Genomic DNA, 25,441 nt, shown 5'->3' with positions numbered 1-25,441 from the left:
ACAAGAGTGACCAATGTTGCCACACATGGTCCTTCAAGAAACGACCAAAAAAATCGTGAACAAAAGTTTTATGCACTTTGGCGCAACTTTCGGAAAAAGCAGCAGTTGCTGCACCAACTGAAATCGAAAATGGAAGAAAAATCCCATTACCGCGCAGAGAGCGAGAGACATTGGGTAGTCATTAGCCGTGAGTTCGCTTTCTTGGTCATTCTTTTTTCATTCGAAGTCGAACCCAGTTGAACGGACGCGAACAAGTTGAAATTGAAAGTGTGAAATTTCAGAGTGTGAAACAATTATCGAGTGCACCCCGGCTTGTTGTTTTCGGCTAAAGTGTGAATGAACGGTGCTTTGACTTTGAGATGGTGCCTACCAACCTGACTCTCAGAAATCGGTTCGGAAAGATTGATGGGGAGAAGCTTTGGGGTAGGTTTTCTAGTTTCACCTAGTGCGTTGTGATGACAACTTTGTTGTCAGAAAGGAATAAAATCAATGTTTTATTTGCCAGAAGGTTTTACTTACAAAATTAAAAAAAATGACATAAAACCAGCAATCAACGCCGAATTTTAATGTATTGATCATTGTTATTTAAAAATTGATAGTTACACAGTTTGGCTAGAAAATTAGCCAATTCAACCAGAAACATCAATTGAACCATAAGTGTCATTTTAAGAAATCCGAATGTATAGGTTGTTTAACCCTCTACTGTCCAAGTTATTTCGATTAAAAAATATTTAGCCGTATTCAGGAGGTCATTTTGAGCAACGAAAAACTTTACTTCTCTTGTTTCATTTTTAGTATTTTAATTTGCATTTATCTTGTTTAGTTTATTTTTGTTTTTGGTAGTATTTGGCCTGTTCTACCATCCTATCATTATATTTTGACTTTCAAATTTTTCCATGTTTTAACAGCCACTTTTTAATTTTGTTTGCAAGTTTTGTACATTTTTTACTCTAGAATGAAACCATTATCATTTATATAGTTTGAAATGCTTGGAGGCATAGTCTGGGACAATTATAAAATTACTGAATACTTATTTTTACATAAAATAAAGAAAATATTAATGAAAAACACAGACAAAGTTGACCCCTGAAAACATTTTTTTTAAACATTGGCAAAATCACATAAAACAAGTCACACTTCCAACCCTACAATTTTCTTAAATTTAAAGAATTCTTCTTTCCAATACTTTTTCTTACAAATATGTGATTAAGAAAACGAAAAATTTCTACGTTGTGAAAAATTGAAAAGAAGAGATTAAAAAATATGTAAGCGAGAATCAAAAATTTACCACACTTGCTGTGAAAATAACTATTACCCTTAAGGCTACCAACTGTACGGATTTTTTCCTTACCATACGGATTTTCGAACCTCTTCGCGGATTTTTAACAGGCCGGAATTTTTGTAGGGAATTTTACGCATAATACGGATTTGTACGGAATTTTAACAACTTTTTAATCTTTTTTGATTTGGTCGAAGCTTTTGTTAACCATAAGTTTTTATTTTTCTGTGAGTTTGATTTAAAAAGGGAGAGTTTTCCGGGGTTTCCTCAATTCAAACTTGATTATCAATAATTCTAGAGTTTTTGAACTATTGTCTTTCATATGTTGATAGGACCTTTAAAAAAAACTCTAGAATTGTTCTTTTAGAAATTCCTTACTAAATATATTCCATTTCTAAAGGCTTTCTAAAACTTGTGAAAACATTTGAACATTTAACAAATCTAGAGTTTTTTAAAGGTCCTATAAACTGTTGTGTTTCACATGTTATAGGACCTTTTCAATAAAAAAAAACTCTGGAAAAGTGTTCGTGAAAACACTAAGAACGATATTATTCGTAAAAGCAAACTTGACATTTCGTAAACTTTTAAACGTTTAACAAAAAAAATTGAAGAACATAATGATTTGATTCAAATCACGGTTTATTTTATGAATACTTTTAAACGTGCAAGTCATAAGCACTCTGATAGCATTTTGTGAAATTTGTTAGCTGTAAAAACGACACAGTTTTATATTTTTAATTCTCAAATTTATTAAATTTAATTTATCTAAATAATTCATTGACAGTTTTTGTTATACCATGGTGTCATATCGGCAAAGTGTACGGATTTTTGCTCAGCAAGAGTTGGTAGCCTTAATTATCCTGAATATATTCTTGGATTCTGGTTAGAAAAAAACAGGGTGGCCACTCAAATCACATTTTCCAATTCCCGCATTTTTAGAAGCTTAAAGTCTGAACTATGTTTTACCCAAAGAATCATATAAAATGAAAAACTTTTTTATAAAAAATCAATATATCCCTTGAAGGAAATTTCTAGATTTTTGTTCAAACGCAACTATTGTCAAATATTGACATTAAAAAGAAACTTCTTGATAATTTTACATTTTACTTCAAAAATGGAAGCACTCATTATTTCAATTTAAAGAAAAAGCAAAAAAAAACAGTCTCTCAAAAATTATTCAAAATAAAAAACAATAAAAAAAATAAAAAATTAAAGGTTCAATTAAAAAAAATGCCAAACATATTTTTTTTGTTACTCGGTTCAACTGGAAAAGAAATGCTATCCTCATTCCAAATTCGAACTATCTAAATTTTTATTTTGTTTTTTCAGCAAAAAAAAACGCATGAAACAAGATAACTGTTATTATTTTTACAACAAATTTAAAAATATCTGGAAATTCATTTTAAAAATGTGTTTACAGTCTTTTCCACAAAATTCGAAGTGTTTAACAATAGCTGACCTTCTTTGGCCTTAGTATTGTAAATTTCTATGTTTTAATTTTATTAATTTATGTTTATTTTTCGAGTTGTCATTAATTATTTATTTTTTAAATCAAAACTTCGGAGTAATAGAGCTCCATGCTTTACTTTCATTTAATGCCAAAAGTTCGAAAATGAAAATTATTTAAAAATATTCGAAATAAGCTAAACACGACCTCCGTGTACGCACGAGAGCAACCAGCAGTCAAGTGCTCAGTGCTCCATCGTTTTTTCGATTTTTTTCGCTGTAGTTTACCGTGATTAGCCGCGAGTTTGCTCCTGCAGCATGCCAAAGGCCGGCCGTGTCCGTGGCAGTTCGAGTGCGGCCTCGAAAAACCCGCGAAGTTCGTCTACCGGCCGTGTGCAAAAAGGTAAACAAACCAACGCCGTGTCGACCGCCATCGCGCAGGGGAGCGTGAACGCAGAAGGAATCAGGGCCGTAGCCAGGATTTTTGTTCGGGGGGGGCTTGGGTGCAAAAAATCAAAGAGTACAGAAACCAGCCAATTATTTTTACTATCACTTGGTTTATGGTATAATTATTAAGATGAATTGTAAAATTGTAAAATAATGTATGCAAAAAGGTTTAAAAAGATTTTCTTCTTAAGTTTTCAATGTCTTTATTGAAGAAACTCCTTCGTCAAAAGTTTCTCTTTATTCATACAGCTAGTTTGTATTAAAGGAGTAGAGAAGAAAGTGTTTTTTTACATTTTCTTGAATTGTTTAATTGTAATTGAATTTCGTGATAAACTGTCGCTAAATTTAAAATATACATAACCTGAATAAAAATTTTGAAACAAAAAAAAAATCCTTCAAAAATATCGATTTATCTAACCATAAGTATGATATTTTTGTACTTTATACTGAGAGAAAAACCCACGAACAAACTGGTAAATTTGAACTATCAAATTTCAAACCGTCTGGATTTACATTTTCAGCTGTGTGATCACTGTGATGGTTTATCTGACAAATTTGTTTCAGAATTTGAGGATTTAAAAAAATTACAAAAAAAACATCAGATCTTAATTAAAGGTAATTTTTAAATAAAATTTCAATGTATCGTTTCAGTGTTGCTTATCTTTGAAATTTAAAAAAAAAATTAAAATAAATTTTCCGATCGAATAAACGGTTAAATTTCAACCAACGAGTATCAAAAAATGCTTAAAGACATTCTTATCCAGTGATATCCAGAGTCAACATATTTTAAAGTCCATGAATTCATAGAAATAATTGATTTTTTGTATCGGCAAAAAAATTAAATGTACAGTGCTTCGAAGTGCTTATTTCATTAAAACGCAAAAAATAACATTATCAAATTTATTGAAACTAGTGTACCAACTGTTTAACAAGTAATTTCAATGAAAATGATATAACAGCAACTTCAATCAAAGTTTGTATTGTTCTTTATCGTGTAAGGACTAAGAACCATTGGAAATTGGTCCATTAGTTCCTGAGACACATCTTCTTGAAATAAAAAATAAACTTGTACGATAAAAAATATAAATGCGAACACGATTAACAAATTAAAATCTTCAATTTACTTATTTCTTTATTTTGAAATGACTTTTGACAGTTTTGACAGTTTGACTGAATTATTTTTTAAAATAATCGTTGATAACCAATATGATTTTAAAAGGTAAAGGAGGAAAATAACGTAAAAGTGAATTGGTTGTGCTGGTTATAGAAAGCCTTTCTGTATCTTTCTGAACAAAAACAAAAACACAAATGAAATAATTTTTGGATTTCTGAGATTTAACTAATAAAAATTATGTTGAATAATATAGAATTGTAACCATTTATTAGAATCGATGTTTATTCAAGAAATATCTTGACTCTGGGAACAAAATCCTGCACATTTTATGGTTTAGAAATTTTATATTCGAGAAACCTTGCTAAATTAAAAGTAAAGAAAACTTTATGTAAGGATTCATAAATCAATTAGATTTTTCCTGTAAATCTAATCTTAGTCTGCACTAGAATTCAAACATAAAAATATTTGAAGCATCAAAAAATTAAGATTAAAACAAATATTTAATGAAATGTTTGAATATTTTTTATTGAATATCTTTATTTTGAAATGATTAAAATTTATTTTTATAAAAAATCAGGATTTTTAGCATTAATTATTTAATTATTTTTATAGTTTTTGTTATTTTGCAATTTCTGATTTTTGTAAAATTATCATGTGTTTATTGTAATCTTAAATTTATGATGTTTTAAAAGTAAAGAAAACTTTATGTAAGAATTCCTCAACCAAGTAGATTATTCCTGTAAATCTAATCTTAGTATGAATTTTGCTACAAGAACCATATTTTACATTCAAATGAAAATAAAAAAAAAATGTCCTGTATACGGAGACTCTTAAAACTCCATCCAAAAAATGCTCAAGAAACAGTCAAGAAAAGATTTACGGAAAGATTTTGCTTTATCGGTACGCAGCTGAAAAGGAACAGAAAAAAACGGCTTTGGATATTTCTTCGGGTGCAATATGTGTTGATGAGATTTTTATTTGTTTATTTGAATGCGACTGATAATAACGTGTGAAAAAAATGTATTCGCTAAAATAATATTGAAGAATTGCCACATGAAGCTGGCTGTCAAAATGCTGAATCTTTAAATGCCGAATATGTTAAGAATGGATTTTGTTTTTTGCTCAGAATTAAGTTTAAAATAAGAGAAAAGTCATTACAATAATCAATGGGACAATAATGGTATTTTTAAAATTTTGATATTTTTTTATTTATAATTATTTTATTTATGTTTTAGTTTTTGTTTTTCGTTCTATTGATATTTTTTTTTAATTATTATGTTTAATTGTTATTATACATTTTGTGATTTTTTTATTATTGTTATTTTTGATTTCTGGCTTTTCTTTGTCTCATACCAAAATATTTGAAATCTAAAATTTAGAAATTTAAAAGCAGTAAAATTTTTAAATTCTCAATTAGACCGTTGCAAATATTATTCTGAACTTTATGTTACTAAACTCTGGCCAAAGTCGACAGGGTAGAGCAAACAATGAAAAATATAAAAATTTAAATTACAAGCCATTGGTTTATCATTTTAAAAGTGTTTCAAAACCTCACTTTAAATCAGTACAGTTGTTTTGCATCATTAGTTTTCAAAATATCTAGTTGCTGGCGAAAAGCTTTTTTCGTGAAAAAAAACTTGCCGCTGTTCAACGAAATGTTACAAACATTTTAAATATTTTTAAACGAGCCCAAACATGTCGTACATGATTATCAATGCAGAAAAAAACATTTCAAATTTGTTGTCACTGCTCCTAAAAGGACTTAATCGAAATAAGTTATGAATACAAAAATAACTGTTTTCAGTTGATTAGACTTCCATTTTCATTGAAGCTGTGAGGCTATTTAAAAAAATATTGCATTTGCCCTCTGCCCCTTTTGAAAGGGTGGCAACATAAACTTTGGAAAATATTTACAATGAAATACAATAATAAAGAAATTTTAAAATCTTCATCATGGAAATTCTAATCCATGAAATCCAAAAATTTGAAATGAAAAAGTTTAAAAATGAATTATTTATCAGAAATTTAACAATTTGAAAATGATGTTTAATTAATTTAATTGCAGAGTTTTTGAATCCAAGCTTTAATTTTCTTTTTTTTACATTTTGAATATTTTTATCATTTTAAGTCTTGCTTCAAAAATCGCAAGCTCATGCACCAAGCGAAAATTAGTTGATAATAAGGATTCACTTAGTTGATCTTTCGATTTTTGATATATTAAATAAAAATTGGAGAGTGGCCACGGTGGAAACAAATAAATGTGACCAAAAGTAAGCATTTTGGACGAGTGGTTTCGGGAAATAAAGTAATAAAAAAAAAGTAATAAAAATTACACACAGATATTTCTTAAGCATTTTTCTTTAAGGTCTCAGATATGTAACTAACCATATTCTAAAAACCAAAAAGATAATATTAGAAGTGTATTTCTGATAACAGTCGAAATTAGATTTTGAAAACAAAATCTGAATTTTGTAGAAATTATGACATATTTTGAAAAATGTAGAAAAAAACATTTGTTAATAGTATGAAGGTCCTCAAAAATATAAGGGGTTTTAATGCAAATAAAGAAGGGTTATTAATTTTGCAGTTCAAATTCGACAAGCCGATTATCCAAAAGTTCGAAGGACTTCGGATAATCGAATCATGAACAAATTTAAAACGTTTTTTTATTTGCTTGCTTTTAACATCAAATTCGGCATCTGCAACCACATTTGAGTTAGATTTGAACAATATTTCTTGGCCACCATTTTGGCCGCCACTTTGAATCTAAAAATTCTAAATTATTTTATGTTTCTTCAGGGGTCATACTTAAGTTCGAGCCTTCTATCGGATGGGGAAGTAAAACATCGGTCCATTTGCGTAAAAGAGATTTTGGGTGGCTCACCACACATAACCTTCGGACGCCTAGAAATGAGCAGAAACTTGCAACAGAGACCACAAAAGACCAGGAGGTCGTTAAAGTGGATAATTTTTTTTTTACTTATGTTCGACTATCATAATTAAGACAACGAGATTTAAGGATTTTTGCTAAAAAATTATTAGCTTCCAAAAATGGCAATTTTTGCCCAACTAACAGGTGCATTGCCAGGCAAGCTAGCACAGACATGAGTTTAAAAATTAATTATTTCTATGTAGCCCCGGATATTGCTATTTTCGAAGGCTAATAACTTTTTAGCAAAAAACCCAAAAAATAAGGTGTCTTCGGGAAAGTTTTTTCCAAATTTAAAGAAGATATGAGTTATGAAAATTGGTAAGAACTGGGTAGTTATTGCGCCTTACACAGGTCAAAAACTGAAACAGTTGCTTTTCTCCATACATTTTGACGATTTTTCGCAAACTTGGTGGTCAGTGGTCATAAAAAGCTCAAATTTGGAACTTAGGCTAGTGATCAATCTTTGATTTTAGGGGGTAGCCTCAAGAAAGCCCAGATTTGGACCACCCTAACCAATGTATTGCTAAAACTATGGGATAAATGAAATGTTACTGAAGGGAACGATGTTCAAATCTGCAGCTCAATTTTTAAATATTGGATCCATAATCTACGAAAACTGAGCTCGGCAATGGGCAGGAAAATTACTTCGTTTGATCAATCTATTCTTGATTCTCTATCTTACAAATTATTTCTGTGGAGAGAACACACAATCATTGTTTTGAGATTATTTTTAAGGTAGTACACACAATCATTATTTTGAGATTTTTTTAAGGTAGTACAATTTAAAAAAAATGGAAAAATTTCGGGGGGGGCTGCAGCCCGGTAGCCCACCCCCTGGCTACGGGCCTGGAAGGAATCGACAAAAAGTTACTACATCCCGGATATGTTCCAAGATCACCAGTGCGAACCCGTTCAGGTACTTTCGGTGCCACGACCAGTGGCACATCGACATCCGCCAACATTCCCATCAGGAACGAGTTCCAGATGCTGAGCGACGACGAAGAAAACAACAACACCGACGGTAGCAGCACTACCGACGACGACGACGACGATGATGGTCGTGCACGGAAAAAAGTGCCGACGTCAAAAAAGAACAATTCTCCAACGGAACGAAGACCACCTCCAATTTTTGTTTTGGACACGTTGGCGGACGATGTTGACGAGTTGCTGGAAGGCCTCGGATATTGTCTGAAAATCGGTAAGTCGGCAGTGCAAGTGATCACACTGAACAGAAAAGATTTCGACCTGGTGCTTGAAGAACTGAAGCGTAGCAACTTCAACTTCTACACATACGACCCAGAGAAGCCCCCTGTTAAGGTCGTCTTGCAGGGTTACCAAGACCGTCCGATCGCCGACCTGAAGCGACACCTCTCGAACGCCGGAATAAAGCCACGGGAGATAAAAGTGCTCTCGCGAAAGACAACAGTCACGGGTACGCATACCCTGTACCTGTTGTACTTCGACCGTGGCACCGTCAAGATCCAAGATCTGCGGCGGACTAAGACGTTGGACGGTTTTTGGGTAAACTGGCGGTTTTACACCAAGAACCCGACGGACGTAGCGCAATGCCACCGTTGCCAGAAATTCGGCCACGGCTCGCGGAACTGCAACCTCCGGCCCCGCTGCGTGAAGTGCGGTGAGTCACACCTCTCGGAGGCGTGCGCACTGCCACGAAAGGCGGATTTGGGGGAAAACGCAGAACAAATTAAGCCGCGCGTAAAGTGCGCGAACTGTGACGGCAATCATACCGGCAATTACCGCGGATGCGTCGCGCGCAAGGCCTACCTCGAGGAGCAGGAAAAGAGGAAGAAGAAAGCAGCAGCGTCCCACTCTCCTCAGCGAAGTACGAACGCAACCGTTCCTGAAGCTGGACAGCGTACGGTTCCAGCGGACAACCCAGCGATCCCTCCTGGATGGGGGCGGTCGTTTGCAAGCGTGGTCGCTGCCGGTAGCGGCGATGCGGCCCAGCAAGGAGTCACCGGGGAAGATCTCTTTTCCCTGCCGGAGTTCTTTGCTCTCGCGGGGGAGATGATGACGCGGTTTCGGAGCTGCCGTAACAAGGCGGAGCAATTTCTGGCCCTCGGGGAGCTGATGATCAAGCACATCTATAATTGATTATTTTTGTCTGTGATCTAGTTTTAAGCTTTCTCTCTATCTATCCTTTTCCCATTGCACTTTCTGTAAGTTTTTTGAAAACTTTTTCTTACTCTTGTCTATTCCATAGTTATAAGTAATAATTTTTCGATTGAATAACGATGTAAAACACAGCTGAAAGGAACACCAAAACTCTGTTGTGTACCTAAATGAACTCATTGTAACTTGATTATTCACAAATAAAACCGAATTGAATTGAATTGAATAAGCTAAACACTCTTTTTTATTTTCGTTTGTCATTTTAAAAATTCCAATATTTTTACATATTTTTAAATGGCGAAAAAGCATTTTGTTTGTTTTTTCACTAAACCGTTTGAATTTTATATGGTATTTAAATTTGTTTTTCGAAAATGAAAATCAAATTTACCAAAAGTTGGCAGGGATCAACACTTTGGAAAAATGATTTGCAATGACTTATGAATTTAAATATGTTTATTAAAAAAAACTGATGCTAAACTCAAGATGGAACGTTTTTGAAATATTTAGGCAATGTAACAAAATGAAACATAATAACAATTTCACGCTAGTCATTATCGTTAAAATTAAGCTCTTTTTTAAATTGGGTTTTATTAGCTTTTATAGTGTTGAAGTATAACGTTTTTGATAAACTTAGTCGGAAATAAATTAAAGTCTTTTGATTAATAAAAAAACAAGATCATCTGTGTTACATGCATGCCATCATAACCATCTAATATTTGTAAGGATTTTTAATATCTCAAATATCCTTTTAATTCTCAAATAGATCAATGCAATGAATAACCCATTTAATTTAAAACTAAGTGCTCAAGACAAATTGAGTAAAATTGATTTGAAAATTGTACAGAATATTACAAAATTATTTAAGAGTTAGAAAATAATGTTTAAACAAGTATTCGACGTATTCACATTGTTTTGAGATCTTTGGAAAATTGAGTAATAAAAAACCGAATAAGTTTTTCATTTTCCGGTTGCAACTAAATTTTATTGTGAAAATCATAACAATTTTAAACTTTTCCATCCTGTTTGTTAAGATACGTTTAACATTTGCCATTTCAAAATGGCACATAAGTTTGGTAAACAAAGAGTGTATCCCTTTCACTCAAATTACAGTACAGTCCAGACTCGATTATCCGAAGCCTCGATTGTCCGAAGTTTCGATTATCCGAAGTTCGATTATCCGTTGTTTTTTGGTAATTTGATTTTATAAATCAAAATTTGGGGCGAAAAAAATGAAAAATTGAGGGAAGTGACAAACATTATGATGTTATGGAGTTATGGAAATTAAATGATTTTGTCTGCAGAAACATGGAATAACAAATAAAATTTCAACGAGAATGATTTAAATAAAAAACCACATGAAATGAGATTACTCAAATCCTCTAGTCCCTTCTAGAAATCCATTTTCCTCTATTAAATATTCCTCCCAAATCCCTTCCGGTTCTCACGCCAGCTGACCTCCCACCGCTCTTGAATCCTTCTCTCCCAGATGAGCCTCACTTTGGGCAAATAATAAAGTGAGGCCATCTCCCATCCCTCCGGATGAGCCTTTGTTTTTGTCCTCGCAACATTTTTTTTTTTCATTCCTCCTGCTCTTTATTCTTTTCAAAAGTGTGCTAACACCGTATTCGCAAACGTCATCACCGCGTTCCAACATCCCAACAATAACAAAAACAACGCCACAGGGCACAAACAAAAAAAATAAGAAAAGACGACGCAAATATGCTCCCGCTCTCTTTGTCTCTCCGGGGTTGACCATCTCTCTTGCTCTTACTCACACTCGCTAGCATCAAAGGTATGAGAGGTGCGCTCTCGGGCACAAAACTGCTACTGACCTTGAACTTTGCGGCGGATGCTGCGTCTCCAGAGAAGTGGATACCATGACCACCACCACCACCACAACTGGGGGGAACGTTTCCACTTCCAGAGCAAAATACTCTCTTTCGTGGTGTAGGTGTGCGTACTCCGGGACCGAATAGGCCAAAAAGTTCCTTGTTGACCCTTTTCCGATGCGCTTCTTCGCGAAAGCTATCCGGCATCGGACTCAAGTCTCGATCCGGTTTGGGTATTGGTTCAGCTGCCTGTACTCTTCTTGTCGATGAGTACCCTGCTTTAAGGTACGTCGACACTGTTATTTTTTGTACGGTTTCACTACGCGAGCCCCCCTCCTTGTGCGTGTGTAAACAGATCTTCAACGTGGAACACACTCGTTTTGAGCGCTGGAACTGGACACGTCGAACTAGCGGGCTACAAACGCTTGAACTAGTTTAGGCTAGTTTTTTCTTCTCTCTCTCTGCGTGCACCGCACGCTGCACATCGTCCGAACACATTTGCTCGGCGAAAAACACGATCCAACACGCGCGTGTTCGACGAGAATTCGATATTATAAAAAGTAAAGAAAAAAAATAAAGCAAACAATTTCTCTCACTAAACAGCGCGCACAGACACACTCGTTTCGTTGAGTTATTACCCTTGGAACTTTCCGACAAACGCGCAAGATGAAAAAAAACTTCAACAACACTCTGAACAAGATCGAATTTTTATAATGAAAAATAGACAACGAAAAAAAATCGGTGCAATCACGCGAAAAGAAAATTAGAAACTCTTTTATTGTCGCAGTTTTTTTTTTGGTGTTCGCCGAAGACAGCGCGCACTTGTTTTACAATCACATTCGCAATATCTGCCGCCCTCCCCTGTACTGTTATCGGAGGGCGATCGTCGGCGATCAACAAAAGAGGCGGTGACAGTTCAATTTCACCGAGGGGCGTCCCTCTCGGTATGCGAGGCGTCACCGCACGGTTACAAATTTGACAGATAAAGACAGTTTTGACAATTGTATTACAGTTCCATGCTAAACCACCACCACTAATTCACACTGTTCAACCTTTTGTGCGCACTGGAGTCAAACGACCTCCCCTGGAGCGGTCCCGGAATCGGTTCACCACACTTTCCCAAAGTGCATCGTTCCCACTCACTTCGAGGGGTCGCTCGCTCCCACTCAACACTCAAATAAATGTGTCACACACGCAGCACTGAACTACCCCTCGCCAACCTCCTCCTTCTCCAACCTTTTCTTCTCAAAAGCATAAACCAATGTGCACTTGGATGTCGCGACTCGGTACTCCTCCGGAATGGCCACATAAGGCATGTCACGACACAGGAACCACCACTACCGACAGTAACAACAAAAACAACAACAACAGCTACACTCTAAATTGAAAAACCAACCAGAATATTCAACAAAGAAGAACACTGAATAACACGAACAACACTCTGCGAAGTGTAAAACGAAGAAGTTTCCGACTCTTGCACGAGGAAAAACGGCGAAAACCCGCAAAACGCGCGACGCGACCAACGTAAGCGACAATACCGTTTCACCCGACAGTCGGACACCGATTGAGAAAGGTCCTCTGCCTGTTGGGTTTTGAACGGGGTGCTCTGAACAGCTGCTAGCGAGAGAGGCTCTCCGTAAAAGTCTCTATCTCTCTCGGAGAGAGCGTAGCATAATTACGCACTTATGATAGAGTGTGCCGAGAGAGTTTGTTTTGTTATGCTTCCCGGTGTGGGATGGTACCAATACTTGGGCAGGTGTGTTTACATACAGTTGGGTGGGTCGTGGCAAGTGCGTTGGTGTGAGCGTGAGCGAACTTGTCTAGATAAGGTGGGGTGGCATCTGGTGGGCGCTAGCGCAAGTGGTGGGTGGTATTGGTGGTTGCAGTTGAAAGTCTGGAGTTTTTTTTTTTGAAAATGTCCAATAAACCAAATTTCCAGTTTATTTGACCTTTTCAAAAAAAAAAACTCCAGAAGTTATACTCACACTGGGGAGCATGACCAAGGTTTAGAATCGAATGACCTCATCCAGGACATCCAAACATATCAACTAGGTTGTTTACCATACACTCAAAATCAGAAGTATCTCCAAAAATGGTTCAATCTACCCTTTATCTGTTAACACATGGTAAACAAGCCTTTTTTGAGGGTTACTTCTACCCTTTTTTCAATTTTTCCCGTCGTTACCCTTTGGTAAAGGGTTACCACCGGTATACTTGAAAAAAGGGTAGAAGTGACACTCAAAAAGGGTTTGTTTACCTTGTGTTTACAGATAAAAGGTAGATAGAACCCTTTTTGTTGGGTATTTCTTATTTAGGTGTACTCACTAAGCTGTGAGTATGATCCTGGGTCAAAATCTGCCAACCTCTTACTCAGGTTCTACAAGTTGTACATGGATGACTCAGGTCATCAAAATATATCAACATCTACGATCTACGATATGCTCACCATGTAAGCATGACTCAGACTCAAAATCCGATGTCTGCTTGATCATTGAGGCGATGAACACAGAACTCTTAAACTCAAGGGAGGCTTAAGATGGCCCAGTAAATCCCAACATATCAACAAGCATTAGGATGTAACAAAAATGACTTTTTGGCGGGCATTCAGGGGTTTGTTCCGGTGGGCCTACTGAGCCCAAATCCAAAATATGAGCTTGATTGGACGTAACAGGAGCTGGCGCTCCGCCCTTCAATTTTAAATGGGATTTAACCCGTAAAAAAAGATTTTTTCAAAAATGTCACTTTTTGAGGCACTTTGGCCACTGAAGCGTTTATTTTCAACATCATTGGCGTGTAGGCCAGATCCTTGCGCATCTTTTGGTATATATAACATTGAAATTTAGAGCACCCTGGAGCTCGGTACAGGCCTTCAAAGTTAGGCATTTTTTCGAAAATTCGGTCCCGGCAAAAAAGATATGCGTCGCGCCTCGCGACGCCCTAGACGCCATTTGATTTTGCCGGGGCCGATTTTTCGAAAAAATGCCTAACTTTGAAGGCCTGTACCAAGCTCCAGGGTGCTCTAAATTTCAATGTTATATATACCAAAAGATGCGCAAGGATCTGGCCTACACGCCAATGATGTTGAAAATAAACGCTTCAGTGGCCAAAGTGCCTCAAAAAGTGACATTTTTGAAAAAATCTTTTTTTACGGGTTAAATCCCATTTAAAATTGAAGGGCGGAGCGCCAGCTCCTGTTACGTCCAATCAAGCTCATATTTTGGATTTGGGCTCAGTAGGCCCACCGGAACAAACCCCTGAATGCCCGCCAAAAAGTCATTTTTGTTACACTCTAACAAGCATACTCCAGGGTCGGACGGTGGACACACGGATCCTAAATCAAGGGAGTACTTGTATGACCCAGGACATCAAACGAATTCACTTGAAAAAATAGCAAACCTTTATTATTAACCCAACACAAAACAACCCTCTAAAGCTTGGCGTACGTCGACTCGTGCGCCACATGATTCCGGGTGATATCCGCCACGCACCGACATCCCGCCAGCGCCATAGCCACATCCAACTCCTTGCGCAGAATGTCCAGCACGTGCTCCACTCCCTGCTGCCCGTTGACGGCCAGTCCCCACAGCGCTGGCCGCCCAAAGAACGCCATCTTTGCACCCAGTGCCAGCGCCTTGAAGACATCCGTTCCCTCGGTCACACCTCCGTCCAAAACGATGGTGGTCCGATCCCCAACGGCGGCCACAATCTCCGGCAAAGCTTCAATCTACAATTAGGTTAGATTAGAACAAAAGATTTTTAAATTGTGTGTTTGATCTACCGAAGCCGGTACGGAATCGATTTGTCTCGCTCCGTGGTTTGAAACCCAAATTCCGCGCACTCCGTAGTCCGCAGCAATGATGGCGTCCTCCTTGGTGAGGATCCCCTTGACGATCACTGGAAGCTTAGTGAACTTAACCAACCACTCGACGTCCTTCCACGACAGTGTCGGATCCAGCTGCTCCGTGATGTACTCGTTTATTCCGGATCCACCCTGGCTCTGAACTCCGGTGGCCAGATGTCCGTCAAAGTTTGCTAAGCTAAGTAAATGGTAACGATCAGATCACTTTTCATAATTTTAATTCTGTAGTCTTACACGTAATGTGACGGAAGCGAAAACTTGTTTCTCATATCAGCCCGGCGTAGTCCGAACATCGGGGCGTCTACCGTCAGCACCAGTGCCTTGAATCCAGCCTTCTCGGCCCTTCGCACCAGATTCTCGGTCAGCTTCCGATCCTTGTAGATGTACAGCTGGAACCACTTTGGAGACCGCGGGGCACCCGCGGCCACCTGCTCGATCGAACTCGTCGCAATGGTACTCAGTGTGAACGGAATGCCGCGACTGGCCGCTGCCTTGGCGTTGGCTACCTCCCCTTCGGGATGGGCCATCCGTTGCATGGCCGTCGGGGAGATCCCAATGGGCATGGAGAACTTCTCGCCGAACAACTCTACCGTCATGTCACGGCTGGCACCACTGTTTAGAACGCGGGGTCGGATCCGAATCCGATCAAACGCGATCCGATTCAAGCGTAGGGTTAGTTCGTCCCCGGCGCCACTGCGGTAGTAGTCCAAGGCATTTTGGGGAACTATTTGAGAGGCACGCCGGGCGTAGTCCTGGATCGAAACGAGCGCCATAACTTTAACAGGAATGATTTGTAACGAAGAACTTTGCTAACTGTACTTCTAAGACAGCTGTAGATGTACTGTTTGTTGCTTGAGAGATTGCTTGATTCAACAGCGGACAGCAGATAATTTGTTTATTGTCTAGGTGATAAGGCCGGCCCGACTTACGCTGAGTTACTGTACTTGTTATGCACGCGATGAATTGAAATGAATCTTGAACCGGCAAACGAATGTTTTTATTCAAATTTTCTCGTAACTAGACTCATTTGCTACAAAGTCTTTGATGATATCCGCTATGCTATGGCATCCAGCAATAGCCATGACGTTGTCCAGTTCCTTCTTCAAGATATCCAGAACATTCTCCACCCCTTGCTGACCATTGACGGCTAGTCCCCAAAGTGCTGGACGACCTATGCAAACCATCTTGGCACCCAGCGCAAGCGCCTTGAACACATCAGTTCCCTGAGTAACACCTCCATCAATGATGATTGGAATGCGATCAGCAACGGCTGCCACGATCTCCGGTAGGACTTCGATCTGAAAGAATATATTCTTGTAGTCAATTGATCACAACTATGAATGAACTAGTACCGTTGCCGGTTCAGAGTCCACCTGCCGGGCACCATGATTGGATACCCAAATCCCTTGAGCTCCACGATCAACTGCAATCAACGCATCTTCCTTGGTCAGGATACCCTTGACGATCACGGGTAGCTTGGTCAACTTCAGCAACCATTCCACATCGTCCCAGGTCAACGCTGGATCGGATCGTTCATCATAGTACGCTCCGTAGTCCCGCTGTTGCTTTCCGTCATCCATGTTAGCGAACCTTCAAAAGTAGGTATAAGTATAAGTAGTTGATCAATACAAACTAAAATCATCTTACGTAATGTTCGGCGGCAGCTGAAATCGATTCTTGTTATCAGCTCGTCGAATCCCAAACACCGGAGCATCAACCGTCAACACGATCGCTCTATACCCAGCCTTTTCCGCACGTTTAACAAGCTTCTTGGTCACCCTCCGATCCTTAAAGATGTACAGCTGAAACCACCTGGGCGCCTTCGACATCCCCTTCCCAACCTCCTCAATCGTACTGCTAGACAGCGTACTCAGCGTAAACGGGACCTTCCTGCTGGCAGCCGCCTTGCCATTCGCAACCTCCCCCTCCGGATGGGCCATCTTCTGCAGCGCCGTCGGGGAGATCCCGATGGGCATGGAGTATTCGTCGCCAAACAACCGCACCGAAAGATCGCGCCGGGCCGAACTCTGAAGAACCCGGGGTCGAATGCGGATCCGGTCGTACGCGGACTTGTTGAGCTTTAGCGTCAGCTCTTTGCCAGCGCCGCTGCGGTAGAAGTCTAGGGAATCGTGGGGGAGAATAACCGAGGCGCGATCCTCGTAGTCCTGGATCGAAACGGGACGCATTGTGCAGCTGTAGGCAGTTAGAGCTAACTGAATCAATTCATCGATTAGTGCAGAGTTCAGTCGTTCGAACTTGGGTATCGCTTTGTTGAGTTAAGCTGCAAACTAATTAGCGTAACCAACGATGTGGAACCATGAAGAACATGACTTGAAGGTAATTGGCTGGATTGGACTTAAATTTTGCATAATTTGATGATTCAGAGTTTTCAATAGAATTGCCATTATTTTTGTGTTATTTTTCGATTTTTGAAAGATGAAAGATTAAAAAAAAATCTTCAAAGTGAGATTTTGTTCAATATGCTCAACAAAATCACAAATATTTGCCTATGAGTAACGATAACTACTTCCTTTTCCATGACTGCATGAGAGAACTCAACAAGTATCTTTTATCTCACAAAGGCAAAATCTTCGTTGAAACGACGAAGGGTTTCTTGTTTTCAATAGTCTATCCTCGGCTTCAGAACCTATCCTTATCCCACTGGAGCAGCAGTTATTCCTCAGCTGTTTACCAGGATGGTCGACCAGGTATCCAATCCGATTCTTCCCTTCGGAATCGCTCCAACTTCTGCAGATCGTCGAGTTAATTCAGCCGTTGAAATCGCATCGCTCAAGGTGGCAGAAAAGTTGAAGATACCCTTCGTGTTGAATCTTCTATCCTCAATTACTATAGAAGAAGCGGCTGAGATCAGCCCGAACGCGTCAAAATGGCTGGAGATCTACCCGTTCAAGGATCATCGAATCACAGAGGTTTTAGTGCAAAAAGTAGAAAAATCGAACTTTAGTGGAATAATGGTGTCAACGAATGAGGCCGAAATCAGTTTCTTCCCTTCGATCGAAGGGATTGAAATGGGATATAAACCGGCCGTAATACATGATCTACTTGAGCTTGGATTACTGAAATCGAATAGTTCAGAGAAAATCTATGAAAGAGATTCAAACGAATTTTGGACTTACACAAAGTGGCTTACTGGAATCGCTAAGCATCCAATTATCTTGAAGGGGAATTTCAATGAATGTGATGCGATTCGTGCAGTTGAATCTCAAATATCAGGATTTTGTCTAACCGATCCTAGTTTTCAAGGTATTGATCAATTATAATTTCGTTTTATTCAAATTTTATAACTTTATTTGTAGAAATTAAAGCGATGCAAGCATCAATCGGCAAGCAAACTCCTTTGATCGTTAGTGGAGACGTAATCTGCGAAAAGCTATCAGCTGAGTATCTAAAACATGGCGTAGATCTGGTACTGATCGAGCGAGCAACTCAATGGGGTTTCACAATCAATGGACAGAGAGGAATCGAAGACGTGGTGCGGTTATACGAAAATGCCATTAAATAAACTTTATTAAAACTCTAACTCAATTAAAATATACATCTGCAATCGTCCCCCGACTTCCGTAAACTCGATAAATTGTGCATCGAAGCAGCTCTGTTCTTCGGTTGCCACTTGGGTTGTTGCTGCCGGCGTCCAATCTCGGTCTTCATGTTCCGTTGCAGGACCTTGGCCACCTCCGGCACAACTCGAACCTCTCGGGTCGCCCTCGGTGGTGCCCGTACCACCTCCACGGCACTGTTTACCGTCCGACACCACTGGCTAGTGTTTTGACCACACTCGTCAACGCCGTCCTCGTCTTCCCGAGGGAACTTCTCCAAACCATCCTCCCCAGTCGGAATCAACGGTTCCGGAAGCGGCGGTGGCGCATCAAGTTCCGGTGAATCTCGACCCGATGGCCCTGGTTCTGGTGAGTTCCGACCAACGATTGGAATCTCCTGAATTTCCTCTACATCATCCACGTAAAGTTTGTCCGAAATCTTCGGTCTCGGTCTCAAATATTCCGACTCAAATCGCACGTGATTCTCGCAAATCTGCTTCACAGTCTTGCAGCCGGAAATTGCCATCGCCGAGTCCAGCTCCAGCCGTAGCAGATCAAGCACATCTTCCACCCCGTGTTGACCGTTGACGGCCAGTCCCCACAGAGCGGCACGGCCAATGAAGACCATTTTAGCTCCGAGAGCGAGAGCTTTGTAAACGTCCGTTCCCTGGGTGATGCCGCCGTCCATCATGACGGTGACACGGTTGCCGACTGCTTCCACGATTTCTGGGAGGACTTCGATCTGTGGGAGGCAAGCAAAACAAAGTATCAATGGATATAAAATTGATAATACAGTGAAACCTCTTTTTACGCGGTGCGTTACGTTTTACTAATTTGTCGATTTCTCTGGAACGACGCAACTTTTTTGCAATCTTTTAAAAGCAATTTGTTGGGTTTGTTAAGATCTACAAAACGCTGTTTGATGCTTGCAAAAATATTGTATGGTTGAAGAGAAATCTACGAAACAAAAAGCGTAACGCCACCACGTAAAAAGAGGTTTCTCTGTATTCCTGAATATCACTGAAATGAGTAAAAAAAAGCATAAAATAAATATTTTTTGTTATTGCCCTGCTCTCAATTTGTTCAAATTTCAACTCTTTATGGAAGTAAACCAAAATGACCAGTATTCAATATTCAAGGAGAAGGAAACTTTCAATTAATAAAAAGTATCAGTAATAGCATTTTAGTTCAGATGCGTTTTGCTTACGTATATTCTCAAGAATTAGGTATTCAAAAACTGCTTTCATAGCATTACACGGAGAAAAAAGAGTTCCCAAAATCGTGAACAAGCGTTCATGAAAATGGGAACCACGAACAATGTGTTCAAATTTCATGGTACGTTTTTCAAAATCGTACCATGGGATTTGAACACTTTGTTCGAGGTTCCCATTTTCATGAACGCTTGTTCACGATTTTGAGAACTCTTTTTTCTCCGTGTACATAAAGGAAGCCACTGCATGTTTTTACAAACACCTTTTAAGGAAAAAATAGTCAGCGCTTCTTTAAAAAGTTTCGAAGGAACGAAATAATTCATCGACAAATTTCGGAGATAATTATTTTTCATGTTTTTTGTTTAAAATTAAAGGAAATTTCAAAATAATAGTTAAGGAAACTTGTTAAGTGTGTGTAATATGTGTTAATTAATCGTTGAAATATGCAAAATACGACGAGAAACAACTTTGCACATTTAGAAAATGTGGTTTGTCTGAGTTTATAAGTTTGTGCATTTATTCAAGAATGAAGATCATAAAACCGCTCAAAAACACATTTTCACTACATATCAAAAGAATATTCAATATGTTTTGTGTACAAATATCACCTAAGTGTTTTAATGAAGGTGATACAATTTAATTTCTGCCATTTTACAGATTATTGAGGGCATTTTTTTAGTTTTCACGAAGTAATATCATATATTCTTAACCAAACATTAACTCACAGATTAATTAGTTGAATGGATAAAAAAAAATTTAAAATCGAAATTGGAGTCCAAATTACTGTTGCATGCTTCAAAACAAATATTTTTCATAAGCATAAATTAAAGATAAAGTTTTGGACAATGTCTTGCTGTTGATAAAGTACTGAAAATAGCAAATAGTATTTAATATTCAGAATTTTTCAAAGCCATAGAAAACTTTTTTTTTATGTCTATAAAATGAAATATAACTTTCATTATTATAATAAAACATACACTCTAAAAAAAATAAAAAATAATTAAACATAATGGTAAAAAAGTTACACCATGAGACTACTGTAATATTTCAGATCCTAAAGCACTTCATACTCATGAAAAATTCTTCTTTGAAGCTTGCATCAGTTACAGTAGTTGTTCGGTAACTGGGCTGAGAACGTAGCCCAGTTACCGAATGTTGCTCGCTAACTGGGCTGAACGAAAAATTACGAAGGGACCACCGATGCATATTTTTTTCCTGATGAAACATAAAAACTTGCTTGCTTATATTTGTTTACCATGTTTACTTCTTATTTTTCTCTAGTAGTAACTTGAAATTAGTTAAATGCTTAAAAAAAGTTTTTTTTTAGTTGTTCAAAGTGATTTTTGCATCTACCAACCCCTCGTTCATTTCGGTTTGTTTTGGCTTTTTGACGATTGTCTGCTTTTTAACTGGGCTACGGCCCAGTTATCGAGCGCCCAGTTAAAAAGCAGCCCAGTTAAACAACGCCCAGTTACCGAACAACTACTGTATTTGTTTTTCAATTTTGATTGTAAAACATTGTTTATCTAGCAACTAGTTAATGTTTGGTTAAGAAAATATGCTAATAATTCATAAAAATTAAAAAATGCCCTAAATTATCGCAAACCTGGTAGAATTTCAATTATATCGCTTTATTCAAAGCATTCAGGTGATATTTTAATTAATTCAATTCATTGATAAATTTATGAGGCAATAATTTTTTCAAGTTTTTGTTTAAAATTCTTTCATAGTTTATTGTAAAATTGTTAATGATAGTTCAGGAAACTCGTTTAACTTTGTGTATTAAAATCATTCATGAAAATTTACAATAAATAATGAAAGAATTTTAAACAAAAAACTTTAAAAAAAGATATCTTGCTCTTGAGCAATTCTCTACCAAAACCGGAAATGGATTTTATTTGTATTTTTTGATTTGGCTCAAACTTTGTGGGGGCCTTCCCTGTGACCAAATAAGCTATTTTGTGTCATTGGTTCACCCATACAAGTCTCCATACAATTTTGGCTGCTGTCCATACAAAAATGGTATGTAAATATTCAAACAGCTGTAACTTTTGAGTGAATTTTCTGATCAATTTGGTGTCTTCGGCAAAGTTGTAGGTATTGTTGAGGACAATTGAGAAAAAAATATGTACACGGAAAAAAAATTTGCAGATTTTTTTATCAACTTTTTTTTCACTAAAACTCAATTTCCCAAAATACGTATTTTTTGATTTTCGAGATTTTTTGATATGTTTTAGGGGACTAAAATCCGCAACTTTTGAGCCATAGAGAAACATGGTCAAAAAATCTGCCGCCAAGTTATAAATTTTTGAAAAATAGTGATTTTTGGAAAAAAAATCCAAATTTCATGCAAAAACAAATTTGAAGTTATTTTTTAATGCAAAATTGAATTTGCAATCGAAAACTACTTTACAATTTTTTTGATAAAGGGCTTCGTTTTCAAGATATAGCCACCGAAAGTTTGATTTTAGCCAAATATTTGCATTTTTTCGATTTTTAAAAATAGAGACCATGAGCGACCATTTCTAAAAATATTTTTTTTTTAAAGTTCAGAAAATTTGCTATAAAATTGTCTACTAGACATTGAAGATTGGACCTCGGGTTGCTGAGATAAAAAAAAAAACGGAAAGAGATCGGAAAATTTCACGAATGTTTCATGCATTAACATTGAAAATCGGACCATTAGTTGCTGAGATATCGACATTAGAAAATGGTGGGTTGTATTGGTGAGACTCAGAAAACTTCAATTTTCGTGTTTCTTTTTCTTAAAGCGGCTGTATCTCAGCAACCCGAGGTCCAATCTTCAATGTCTCTTAGACAATTTTATAGCAAATTTTCTGAACTTTAAAAAAAAAATATTTTTAGAAATGGTCGCTCATGGTCACTATTTTTAAAAATCGAAAAAATGCAAATATTTGGCTAAAATCAAACTTTCGGTGGCTATATCTTGAAAACGAAGCCCTTTATCAAAAAAATTGTAAAGTAGTTTTCGATTGCAAATTCAATTTTGCATTAAAAAATAACTTCAAATTTGTTTTTGCATGAAATTTGGATTTTTTTCCAAAAATCACTATTTTTCAAAAATTCATAACTTGGCGGCAGATTTTTTGACCATGTTTCTCTATAGCTCAAAAGTTGCGGATTTTTGTCCCCTAAAACATATCAAAAAATCTCGAAAATCAAAAAATACGTATTTTGGGAAATTGAGTTTTAGTGAAAAAAAAGTTGATAAAAAAATCTGCAAATTTTTTTTCCGTGTACATATTTTTTTCTCAATTGTCCTCAACAATACCTACAACTTTGCCGAAGACACCAAATTGATCAGAAAATTCACTCAAAAGTTACAGCTGTTTGAATATTTACATACCATTTTTGTATGGACAGCAGCCAAAATTGTATGGAGACTTGTATGGGTGAACCAATGACACAAAATAGCTTATTTGGTCATAGGTAAGGCCCCCACAAAGTTTGAGTCAAATAAAAAAATACAAAAAATAAAAATGGTCGAAATCGGCCGATTTCGTAGAGAGTTGCTCTCTTTGAATCATTGGAAGGCTGAAAAATTAACTGCGAGATACTTTTGAAGGTAGCGCTGATTATGTTTTCCTCGAAAATTTGTTCTGTAAAACTCGCAGTGAAGCCTGATAAAAAATGGGTAATCCAAGATGGCGGCCAAAATCCCATTTGAATCGATTTTGAATCATGGGCAAAGATGGTAGAAATCGGTAGCTTCCAGAAAATACAGAATTTGGATAATATTGCTTAAGATTTCTGTAACGTATTGAGGGGGGTTAAGTTACTTCCAATATTTTGATATTCTCGCTTTTATTTTTTTAAAGTTTGGCAGGTTTTTTTTTTCCAAAATGAGGTTTTAGACTGCTTCAAGTCACCGCATTTTAAAGACTTTATTGTATTCATTTTTGTTTATAATTGAGCTCGTTAAATATATTTTGATTTTTAGTGTAATGTTGATATACACTGCCTACTTTAGAAAGTTTTTGTTAAAAAAATCAATGTTTTCGTAAGAACTTTATTGTTGACGTGCAATTCAAACCTTTGAATCATTCATATTTTGAAAGCATGGCTTAAATTTCAACTTGTTTTTCTATATGGTTATGGATACATCAAACTGAGCAGAAATTAAATCAATAACGAATCAAAAAAAAAAGAATAATATTTTTTGCATTTAATTTTAATTGTGAATATGTAGAAGAGCAGCATTTCAATACTTGAAACACTTTCACAGAATTATCTCCCAACTCACCGTTGCCGGCGCCCCATCTAGCTGACATCCACCATGGTTGCTCACAATAATACCCTGAACGCCCAAATCAGCCGCCATCAGGGCATCCTCGCGCGACAATACTCCTTTCACCACTACCGGAAGGCTCGTAATACTGAGCAACCACCGCAGTGAATCCCACCCAATTGTTGGATCTAGCTGGCTCCTCACGTAAGCCCCGATGTTCTTCTGGCAGACGTTATTGTGGGGAGGACAAAAGTTGGCCATCGTGACCTTACTCGGTAGGGTCGTAGGATGTTTCATCGCCGACCGTCGCAGACCAACCACGGGGGCATCAACCGTAACTACGAGGGCCTTGTAACGTGCCCGTTCCGCCCGGCGAATCAAGTTTTCCGTCATTTCCCGATCCTTGAAGATGTACAGCTGGAACCACTTGGGGGTCTTCGGAATCACTTCCGCCAGTTCTTCAATCGAAACACTTGACAGGGCACTCAACACAAACGGCACTCCCATGGCCCGGGCCGCCCGCGCCGTTGCCCTCTCGCCCTCGGAGTGCGCCAACCGTTGCAACCCGATCGGCCCAATCCCGATGGGCATCAGGTACGAGTGGCCCAGCACCGTCGCGGCCAAGCTACGATTCCCAACCCGGGCCAGACACCGCGGCCGGATGCGAATCCGCTCGAAGCAGGACCGGTTCAGCCGGGCCGTCTGCTCGCCGCCGGCACCACTGCGGAAAAAATCAAACGCGTTCCGGTCGAGTGATTCGGCCGCACGTGACTCGAACTCGGCAATGCAGGTGATCTCGCGGGACGCACCGGGCGCACCGCTGTTGGCTCCAGGGCCGTTGGAGCGTTTGAATCCGCCGCCACCGCGGAATAGCGTGTCGAACATGGTCGAGCTAACGCAGCGTTACGTGTGGTTGTTTGGAATGACTTGATGGGATCGCGATCGGAAGAAGACTAAACCCGGGTCCAGTGTTGCTGGGGAGCTTATATTAATTCTCGTTAATTGAAGTGCATATGATTAAAAGTTATGAGTTAGTTGGATTTGACTGGTCTTGCATAACTGATATTTGATCATGTTTTTTTGTTTTATTTTAAATTGTCCTCCCCCCCCCCCCCCCCTTCAAAGTCGGCCTGAATAATCAAGGGGCAAAAAAAATTTTTTTTGAAAACAAATCAAAACTTTTATAAAAATACAAGTTTAATGAACTGAAACCAGTTAGAATACATTTTCCTGCGTTTATAATTATATACAGCATGTTCGAACTCCTTTGAAAACATTTTTAATTTCCGACGAAAAGTTTTTTTCGCGAAAAAAAAATTCCGTCAATGCCTCGATATTTTGAAAACTAATGATTGGAAAGCAACTGGGCGCGTGAAAAATTTGTT

At 38.0% G+C, this 25,441-nt stretch overlaps 4 protein-coding genes across 4 annotated transcripts in view; all 4 read right to left on the bottom strand.

Moving 5' to 3' along the window:
* The window catches only part of LOC120424759 (putative uncharacterized protein DDB_G0282133), a 509,335-nt gene extending 496,582 nt beyond the window's left edge, over positions 1-12,753 (bottom strand). The window contains exon 1 of the mRNA XM_052708250.1: positions 12,577-12,753. The gene's annotated coding sequence lies outside the window, so the exon portion shown is untranslated. The remainder of the gene's footprint in view (positions 1-12,576) is intronic.
* Positions 12,754-14,554: 1,801 nt separating this feature from the next.
* LOC120414230 (uncharacterized) lies at positions 14,555-15,880 on the bottom strand. Its single transcript, XM_039575340.2, has 3 exons — positions 15,274-15,880; positions 14,959-15,217; positions 14,555-14,904 (listed from the first exon to the last, which is right to left on the bottom strand). The coding sequence occupies exons 1-3, from the start codon at positions 15,810-15,812 to the stop codon at positions 14,608-14,610; spliced, it is 1,095 nt and encodes a 364-aa protein (XP_039431274.1). The 5' UTR covers positions 15,813-15,880; the 3' UTR covers positions 14,555-14,607.
* A 1-nt stretch (position 15,881) lies between these two features.
* Positions 15,882-17,225, bottom strand: LOC120414224 (2-Hydroxyacid oxidase 1-like). The gene is made up of 3 exons (XM_039575334.2): positions 16,687-17,225; positions 16,392-16,629; positions 15,882-16,337 (listed from the first exon to the last, which is right to left on the bottom strand). Exons 1-3 carry the CDS (start codon positions 17,223-17,225, stop codon positions 16,041-16,043), a joined length of 1,074 nt encoding a protein of 357 aa, XP_039431268.1. The 3' UTR covers positions 15,882-16,040.
* A 1,354-nt stretch (positions 17,226-18,579) lies between these two features.
* On the bottom strand, positions 18,580-24,996 carry LOC120414234 (2-Hydroxyacid oxidase 1-like). Its single transcript, XM_039575347.2, has 2 exons — positions 24,072-24,996; positions 18,580-19,338 (listed from the first exon to the last, which is right to left on the bottom strand). The coding sequence occupies exons 1-2, from the start codon at positions 24,939-24,941 to the stop codon at positions 18,586-18,588; spliced, it is 1,623 nt and encodes a 540-aa protein (XP_039431281.1). The 5' UTR covers positions 24,942-24,996; the 3' UTR covers positions 18,580-18,585.
* Between the last annotated feature and the right edge of the window lie 445 nt (positions 24,997-25,441).

The sequence above is a fragment of the Culex pipiens genome, chromosome 2 (assembly GCF_016801865.2).
Source record: "Culex pipiens pallens isolate TS chromosome 2, TS_CPP_V2, whole genome shotgun sequence".
Lineage (NCBI taxonomy): Eukaryota > Metazoa > Arthropoda > Insecta > Diptera > Culicidae > Culex > Culex pipiens.
The sequence above is the reverse complement of the archived record's forward strand: the minus strand, read 5'-3'. Positions and strand labels throughout refer to the sequence as shown.

Coding starts and splice junctions, on each gene's coding strand:
- LOC120414230 (XM_039575340.2), bottom strand. CDS start 15,812: ATGGCGCTCGTTTCGATCCAGGACTACGCCCGGCGTGCCTCTCAAATA. Junction 15,218..15,273: donor TCGCTTCCGTCACATTACGT/GTAAGACTACAG, acceptor CCATTTACTTAG/CTTAGCAAACTTTGACGGAC. Junction 14,905..14,958: donor TCGATTCCGTACCGGCTTCG/GTAGATCAAACA, acceptor ACCTAATTGTAG/ATTGAAGCTTTGCCGGAGAT.
- LOC120414224 (XM_039575334.2), bottom strand. CDS start 17,225: ATGCGTCCCGTTTCGATCCAGGACTACGAGGATCGCGCCTCGGTTATT. Junction 16,630..16,686: donor CAGCTGCCGCCGAACATTAC/GTAAGATGATTT, acceptor CTACTTTTGAAG/GTTCGCTAACATGGATGACG. Junction 16,338..16,391: donor TGGACTCTGAACCGGCAACG/GTACTAGTTCAT, acceptor ATATTCTTTCAG/ATCGAAGTCCTACCGGAGAT.
- LOC120414234 (XM_039575347.2), bottom strand. CDS start 24,941: ATGTTCGACACGCTATTCCGCGGTGGCGGCGGATTCAAACGCTCCAAC. Junction 19,339..24,071: donor TAGATGGGGCGCCGGCAACG/GTGAGTTGGGAG, acceptor TGCCTCCCACAG/ATCGAAGTCCTCCCAGAAAT.